General features: G+C 38.5%; 1 protein-coding gene across 1 annotated transcript in view; it reads right to left on the reverse strand.

Moving 5' to 3' along the window:
* The window catches only part of twf2b (twinfilin actin-binding protein 2b), a 6,074-nt gene extending 1,470 nt beyond the window's left edge, over window positions 1-4,604 (reverse strand). Inside the window, exons 1-7 of the mRNA XM_005741467.1 lie at window positions 4,580-4,604; window positions 3,714-3,791; window positions 3,434-3,612; window positions 2,079-2,174; window positions 1,897-2,001; window positions 1,416-1,541; window positions 1,082-1,232 (exon numbers count right to left, since the gene is read on the reverse strand). Of these exons, the coding sequence (XP_005741524.1) occupies window positions 1,082-1,232; window positions 1,416-1,541; window positions 1,897-2,001; window positions 2,079-2,174; window positions 3,434-3,612; window positions 3,714-3,791; window positions 4,580-4,604 (760 nt within the window). The remainder of the gene's footprint in view (window positions 1-1,081; window positions 1,233-1,415; window positions 1,542-1,896; window positions 2,002-2,078; window positions 2,175-3,433; window positions 3,613-3,713; window positions 3,792-4,579) is intronic.
* Window positions 4,605-8,815: the final 4,211 nt, after the last annotated feature.

Consider the following 8,815-nt stretch of genomic DNA (forward strand, 5'->3'; position numbering starts at 1 on the left):
GCATGAAAAGGAGACACACAAGCTTATATCTCCTCTGTCACTGTCAATGGTAATTCATTTACACGTGTACTGGAACAAAACAGGCATTCATTTGCAGCTGTTATGGAGACTGGAATAGTCAAGTCCAAGTTAACACTCAAATCTTTTTAGCTTTTTGGCCCAGCCGCTGACAGAAATAGCTGCTATATCTGTAGCTCGGTCATCAATGTTCATAATTCTAACTGTTTGTGTCTGCTTATTGGTGCTGGCTTTATCAGAGCTTCTTCACAGCTGCCTGTTACTTGAAATCAGGCCAGTGAAAGCAGAGAACATAAACAACAGAACCAAACAACGAGGCGAAAGATGATAAAATCCCCCACAGACCTGAGGACACTGCAGAGTTCACATTATACAGCAAATGTGATTTGTCAGTGTCTATAAAAACACTTATTTGTGAAGTGAATAAACTGAGTGGTGCAGTGTTGTTGGCGGAAATTTAGTGCCCTTTTTTATATGTGTATTGTGCACACTTGTTAATTATTTTTGTAATTTTTATTTTCGTGTTTAAAATCAAATAGGTAGTGGTTGTAGATGAGTTGGCATCTTTCATGCAAATTATGGGGGACCAAAGCAACCACTTTGCGACCAGTTTTACCCAGCAACCACTCAGCAGCCACTCAGCAACCAACCCGTCGGAGAGTATGCATTTTTCCCCAGCCTCCTGGAGTTTGCCAGTGGGGTTACTGACCAGTCTCTAGACCCGTGTGACTGAGGCCTAACTAAACTTGCTAGTGTTAGCTAAAAGAAATTCACCTGGATGACCTCAAAGCTTCAAAATAATGGTCCCCAAACCAATTGATGATGTCACAATAGCTAAAGCCAGTCTTTATGTACAGTTTAACTTGTGGTTGGCAAACCACATGGTGTCACTCAACAAGAATTAGAAGAAGTTAGGAGAGACTAACATCCTGAAAAAAGTGGAGGTGATGATATTTAAAACAATATGTGTGAACTCTGTAAGATACTTTATAGCACCAAATTAGTGCTTTACAAGTCACAGACAGTGCGTGATGAGTAGGGAACTCAGTGAGCTTTTACTGACCCAGAGCTTCCTCCTGCTGGCCCTGATGGGAATGTTTGAAGATGAAAAAGTGGTATCTAGGTGAATCTGTGGGAATCCTGTAGGGAAGTTCGTGGATTTCTGTAGGTTTAGTGTGAACCAGCTCGATGGTCTCTCTGTCTACATCCAGCCTCTGCAACACAACATACGCAAGAAAATGTAATTACTTTTGAGGGGTCAAGTCACGTGCAGTTAGTTTCACTGGCAAAAACACACCCTTAGATGTTGTTATCAAATATATGTTGTATACTTTTTACTGTATACATGTAAATATTCACTGTTTAATGAGCTATAAATGTTTTCTATGGGGGCTCACCAGCTGGATGTAGTTGATGCGTTTATGCTTGAGTTGCTGCAGAGCTCGTTTGGCCTCTTCTTGTAAAGGAAACGCAAGACCATGAAGAGTCTGTGCCCGTTTGTCCAAGCCAAACTCCATTGTTACCTTCAGGGGAGGGAAAAACATATTTGCACTGCTTCTTCCTCACATGAAATGCAACTAAATCAGCCAAAAAAACAAAATCAAAAAACACTCTATGTCTATGCCAAAGACTTCACAAACCCTTGCTCTCGCTGTCGGAGTCCCAATTCGTCTGCGTTCATCCTGCAGACAGAAGAAACAGTATTGAAATCACTATACAATAAAGTTTTAACATAAACATACTTGAATTCTTTTATCATAATGAAAACAAAATCAACGTACCCACACAACTTTATCCTGCAAGGAAAACACACACAGGATGAGCACAGATAACTCACATACCTATAAGAGTCATATAGCTTTGACAGCCTGTCTGTACCTCTGTGATTTTAATTCGTTGTAACTCCTGCTCAGCTGCTGTGAGAGGAGCTGGGGAGGAGCAGGAGGACCTGTGGCGAAGGTATCCCTGGAAACACACGTCTTCCTAGAAACACAGAGACACCAATGGGTTGGTTGTGAGTGGCAGGCCATCAGTTATTATGCAGGAAGGACCATACTGACCTCCACCGTCCCAAATACTTCGTCTTTGATGTGACCTCCTCCAAACTCTTTCTTCAGTGTGGCACGAGTCGCTGCATACACCATCTTCTGCCTCACCTGGAGAACACCAGGACAGACACAGCGACAAAAAACCTTCACACAGTTTTACTGGTTTTCTGTAGCAGTGGTTCTTTTAAAAAATAAAGTATTTGTGAGCGGGGGAAAACAGCCTGTATAACTGAGTTTGATTACAATTTGTAATTAAAGAAAAAGAAAAAAGAAATCTAGTACTAAACGGTGTCATTTTTATTGTCACGCAATAATAATAATAAAATGATATTATAATTGTTTTTTTCTAACAAGTTCTAGTTACATTGTTAGAAAAAGTAGTTTCTTATTCACTAGCAAGGGCAACTTGAGCAATCAAACTCTTTTCCATTGTTTTGATTTGATCAGAGTTAATGTGGGGGAGAGGTCCTGCACTAGCATGTGGGATTTGTTTTCTGTTTTCAGCTGTTTTTCTTACTGAACTAATTATAGTATAATTTGTTTAGGAATAATACATGATTTTTATTCTTATTATCATATTATTTTTAATTTGATCGTTTTATTAGCATTTTATTATTATTTTTATTATGATTAATTTTTAGAAATTAAAAAATGTTAAAAATTAAGATAAAAGTGAAACATTTCCTGCAGCACTCCAAAGTGATGGTGTGGGCAATATTGTACACATCCTGTCTATGTATGGAAGCTTGTTTCTGCCACTGGAAAAAATCACATCCATAAGACAAAATGTACCAACCTGTTATTATATAATAATTTTGGGATAATAACCTACAAATCTGACATATGTATGGCATTTCAAACAGTTATATTCAGCATGTGCAGAGGCTGTTTTTACATGAATTTGCTACAAAGTCTTTCTGTGCTCAATTTAAATTTGAGTTTAAGATGTTGGCTCACAACCACGATCACATTAAATCAGAAACTGTAAATGTAAATAAAATCTAAAGATGATTATTTGTATATATATATTTAAGTAAAAAGTAATAGTTTGATTTTATTCTCTAAAAAGAGAATAAAATCAGACAGCCTTTCTCTTACTTTTTAGATGATCTCTGAGCTGTTTTTTTTTTTTTGGTAAATTGCTGTTAACTATGTTAAATAAAACAGAATTGAAAACAAAATGTAAAAACAAACTAAAAAACATAATATCTCTGATTCTAATATTTTTGGAGAAGGCAACAACACATCAGATATGTTACAGATCTTAAATTATATTTAAAAAAAAAATCTATTTTCAATGTGTGTTCACCAACAATACTTTTATGTCAGTCTACAGTGATGGTTTCTTAAATGTGCTGCACACATACTGGTGATTGGTCAGGTGACCATGCGATGAAGATCCACTCATAACCCTGCGCGTTCTTGGAGTCCAGGCGGTAGAGGATGTAGCAAGGCTCCAGAGGCGTGAGCAAAGGAAGCAGGAACTGGTCATAATCCTTGTCCCAGCTCCGGGCTGGCTCTTTGTATGAATGTAGCACCAATTCCTCTGCAGAGAGAAAAGAGTGAACAAAGTCAAGATTTGGAGATGTTTAATGAAAGCTCACTTATATCAAATACTGTAAAATGCCACAAATATTCCATTTTTACCGTTTCTGATAATAATCTTCAGGATTCTGATGGCACCTCCCCTCGCTCGGGCCAAAAAATCTTTCAGCTCAGATGTTGCTTAAGTAACCAGATATAAGGCAGACAAGTCAAAACTGAGGATGGGTGGTTGAAAGCCAGTGAGACAGAGCTGACCAAGTGACAACCTGAAACTCTGCTTCAGGGAAAAAAAATTGATCCACTGCCAGATGGTCACACCATCACCTGCAGTGACTCAGAGAGCAAACATGTGCCCCCCAAGAATCACTGAAGGATGTGATCGACCATCGTCGATAAAGCCCCCAATTTGAAAAGCCTAAGGACAGAGTGTCACCACAGAAAACTCAAACTTTGGCTGTTTGTTATGTACTTTCCTTCTCTCTTGCCATGGTTACCAAACACAGCGCTCTCATTAATGATGCAAGATCAGGTGAGAAAGGTGAGAGAGGTTCGCTTCCGTCAGCCTGCCCACCTTCACGCTCCGATTACCAAAAGCCATAACACACATAAAAAGCAATGTATGCATGAGATTCAACTATAAGAGCCTGAATGTGCTAAACATTGTTAGCACTGACATCACAAAGGTGAAGAGAAGTTTTAAATGACTAAGAACAGATTAAAAATGTTAGCACATACTTTTATAATAACACAGGATAAATTAGCCTAAAGAAGCTAAGCGATCACTTGAGAACAATCTTTAATTTTTTTTGCAGAAAAACATCAGAAAATGTGAAGATGTGTTATTAGCAGCAGTGTAGCTCAGAGTCTGTTAATAAAAAAGCATTTAAAAAGCTTTTCAAACTGAGCTCAGGGACAAGTGGGATAAAGCTTAAATGCACAGTTTACATTTAAAAAAATAAACAACTTACCAATAATTCCAGTTTGGTGAGACATCTTTTGGCAGTAAGTTTTCACCGCTTCACACTCCTCTCATCCAACAAGGACCAGGTCCAGGTCACAGTGTGTCCTCGCTCTTCTTGCTCAGCAGGTAGGCTGAGCTGATGGCAGACGGAGGGACCCACGCGCACCAGTGACATAAACGCCTTGAGGGTGACTCAGGAGCTTCCTAACACTTGAAATACAATCTGCGGAACTGTGGCTGATGAGTAATAACGTGCCTGTCAGGGGATATGCCACCCTCACACTGATCTAAAACTCTTTGCGTATCGATGACCACAACTTTAATAGTCTCGGCGGGGGAGCGTCTCGCAGGTCACATACTGTCCTGTACTGTACCCTGCGGGAGGGCTCTGCAGAAACCCACCACACATGACGTTGGGGGTCAGTGCCGCATTTTCAGATGCTGCCACATGTAATGGCAACTGATAACTCGATCAAAGAGTGGCTGATCAGCTGCAGCAGACGCATGATCTCAAATTCCAGCCACCTGGTCACAGAAATGTGACACCAAGCAAGAATCTGACCGCAACACTTCAACATTGTTTCCTGGACTAAGAATTTAGAGGGTGGGGGCCTCAGGTGTTCACAGTATATTTTGATATGCAAGGTTAGCTCCGAAAACCAATGAAAGGGTGAACAGGGAGAATAGGGCAGCTACATAAGGCAACCTTAAGTGTTAAAACACGAGAATATGAGGTTTCTGATGAGAAGACTGAAGTTTCCTGAGGTGTAAACTGAAGAGATCCAAACATTAAGTGTCCCTGAATGGTCTGAACAAAAGGATGTAGGAACTAACAAGCTCACCAAAGTAACACACACACACACACACACACACACACACACACACACACACACACACACACACACACACACACACACACACACACACAGAGGTGGGTGAGAGAAATATAAGTGTGTACCTGTGAGGTTACCTGTGATGGGATCATCCATTATTCATTCAGTGGTGAGTACAGAACCCAAGCATCTATACATTATTTAACACAGCACCCCCCCCCCCCCCCCTCGACTTTGGAAAGACACACTTAATGTGCACAAAAAAAAATTACCCACTTATAAAAACAGAAAAAAGCTGAGTGCATCTCTCTCACAGAATAATAAAGTATGTACTCATAAAAAGCTCTGTGTATTTTACTGTATATAATGACATTTGTATATCTTATATAATTTTGCCTTTTTTGTACACAATTTTTCTTTTTTTTAGTTTTATTTTTCGAGTATGTCTCTAAATCTCTTTTTCTTCCTGTCCCTCATGTGGCTGAGTTTCCCCAGTGTGGGATTAATAACATCCAAAATTATTACTATAGTGCTGTATGATCACTGTTAAACTCTCCAATATGAACATCAAATAAACATCGACAGAAGGATTTAAAAAAAAAAGAAGAAAATTCATTTTTTATGTAATGCAATACTTAATTATAAAACAGCAAGTTTTGGGATCTTATTATTATTATTTCTATTATTACTCTTTACTTTAGAGAAAGTTTGATCTTGCTAGAAGTAAGAATTATTGGTAGTAGTATATAGAATTGTTTATATATCTTTCCAATTATGGTTTGATTATTTCTTGGTTTCATAAAAAAAACGGGGGCCAAGGACTCCTTAGAAAGGGAGAAAAGAACCATATCAGAGTTTTTGGTCCAAAGACAGTAAGAAAGAGAAGAGCAGACAGAATAACTTGGCATGGCTGTTTAACAACTCATTAAAGCAAATAACTAATCAGCTAATTCAATAGCAGCTACTGCATTCAAGCTCTTAGAGATGGTCAAGATGATCGGATCAACTTTTTACAACCAAGAGATGCAGAGAGCATCTCTGAACTCACAACACATTGAACCCTGAAGCACATGGGCTACAGCACCAGAAGACCACACCAGCTATCACTCTGGGAAGAAAAGAAAACTCTGAATATGGACTGAGGCTGCAATTCACTCAAATTCACCAAAATTGGTCGATAGAAGTTTGAAAAAGTCTTGTCTGGTTTGATTTCTGCTGTAACATTCATGCTACGTTGTGTCAGTGGTTCAGGCAGGTGATATAATGGTATGGTAGATATTTTCTGGACAAACTTTGGGCTTCTTATTGGCCCTTGTGTAAATGCCAAAGCCTGTGTGAGTATTGTTGCTGACCATGTCCATCCGTTTATGACAATAATTTACCCATCTCCTTCTTCCAGCAGAATAATGCACCATGTCATAGATCTCAAATATGCCTCAAAGTGGTTTCTTGAATATGACAGTGAGTTCACTGTACTCAGATGGCTTCCATAGTCACCTGATCTCAGTCCATTAGAGCATTGGGATGTGATGAAATGGGAGATTCTCTTCATGTATATGCAGTTAATACACTGCAGGAAAAGTTGGTCCAAGCTGGTACCAGCAAAGTGTACCTAATAAATTGTCTAATGAGATACATTTGTTCTTGTCAGATTGAGAGTTGTCCCTGCGTCTCTGCTGAGACATGAAGAGATGTATACATAGAAATACGACTAAAACACTGAAACAGACTTCAGTTCAGTCCATCCAGTTATGCACTCTTTCTGATAACATTTCCCCTTTTGAATTCAAATAAATAAAAAACTTTAACTATCACAGTTAACCAAAATACAATTTTTTCAGGGTTAAATTTCGTGTTGGACTGCATGCAGCAAATATTACTTTGTATTATTCATTTAAATATTCTCCCAAAATATAATGCTGTGAATGGGGGAATCCTTCAACTACACACACACATGTTTTCCTGACTTACATTAATAAGTTTACTTTGCTTGGAAATGAAGAACATATGTTTTTTAATAGCTTTTAAAAAACATTGTTAACTGTTGAGTCACTGTTGATTGTAGTGGTTATTTTTTAGTCCTGTAACTTTCAGTCAAGTAACAATACAGGAAACAATGACATTACTTCAGCAGTAGAAGGAGGGAGTCCCCTAAATCAGCGGTCCCCAACCCCTGAGCCACGGTACCGGCCCGTGAGTCGTTTGGTACCGGGCTTTCAGGGTTTTTATTGTTATTTTTTTTATAACTGGGTCTTTTCTCATGTGTTATGAATAAATCCTCTTTTTTTGGTACCGGTACTGGTTTTATTTTGTTGTATTTATTCGCGACACCTTAAAGGCCGGCCTGTGAAAATATTGTCAGACATATTATATATTTGACTTTTATAGTTTACTTTTAGTCGATTCCTTGAGGTTGTTTCCCTGTTCTCCTCTGTTACCAGCGTTTCTGTGTTAAATGTCTTGAGTGTTGTGTCCCTATTAATCCCCTCTTTATTTAAGGTCTTAGTTTACATGTGTGTTTTTTTGTAGGATCTTTTTGTGTGCCTGACTATGCAGAAGGTCATGAATTGTTGTGCACAAGTTGTTCACAGGAAAACCACAGCAGGTATCAGTACTTCATCAACACATACAGGTCACAAAGCTGCACAAATAGCAGCTTTTTGAAAGGTCCTGTGTGTGCATTATTAATATCACACACCACACGGGGAGTTAAATTAAGATGACTAGATGAGAATGTTTGTCTACTATTTGCAGACGAGCTGAGGTTAGCAGAATCTGTGGTTTGTTTTAAACGACTACTGAAAACTTATTTTTGTAGGTTAGCTGTTCTTTAATCTTTTGGTTCTCCTACTGTGAAATGTGTGCATATCAGTGTTTATGCAGGAATGAAAGAAAGAGCGCGTGTTTGACTCTGTGTTTGCATGTAGAAATATTTCTGATTTTAATGTGTTTTTATCCAAACTGCGAAGCTCTTTCTTTGCGTTTTAAAAAATTATGCATGAGGTGCAGGAGAATATTTATATGCTGGCTTTAAAGTGGTACTAAGCTCTCAATAATAAGGTATATTACCTGGAACAACTGTGGTAGTTTGTGTGTAATAAGCAGGAATCAGAGCTGCACAATGAAAGATTACATACTCTGCTATATTTGAAAGTAACATTTCCTACAACGTGAGCCAGTAAATATAAATGTCAGGTCGTTCCTCTGTTTCTGTGGAATCTGTATTACTTTTTGTCATATATTACCTGATGTATGCTTGACATTAGGTAATATATGAGTGTCTTTAACAGTTCAAACTTGGTTGGATCTAACCAGCTGTACTGCAGCCTCCTGTAGCCAAATGTGCCCTGCAAGAAAACTGTAGCAGCTGTGCAGTATTTGTAGCAACCAGCTACAGTACATTATTCTTC

The sequence above is a fragment of the Pundamilia nyererei genome, unplaced genomic scaffold (genome assembly GCF_000239375.1).
Source record: "Pundamilia nyererei isolate P.nyererei 1_Seehausen unplaced genomic scaffold, PunNye1.0 scaffold00110, whole genome shotgun sequence".
Taxonomy (NCBI): domain Eukaryota; kingdom Metazoa; phylum Chordata; class Actinopteri; order Cichliformes; family Cichlidae; genus Pundamilia; species Pundamilia nyererei.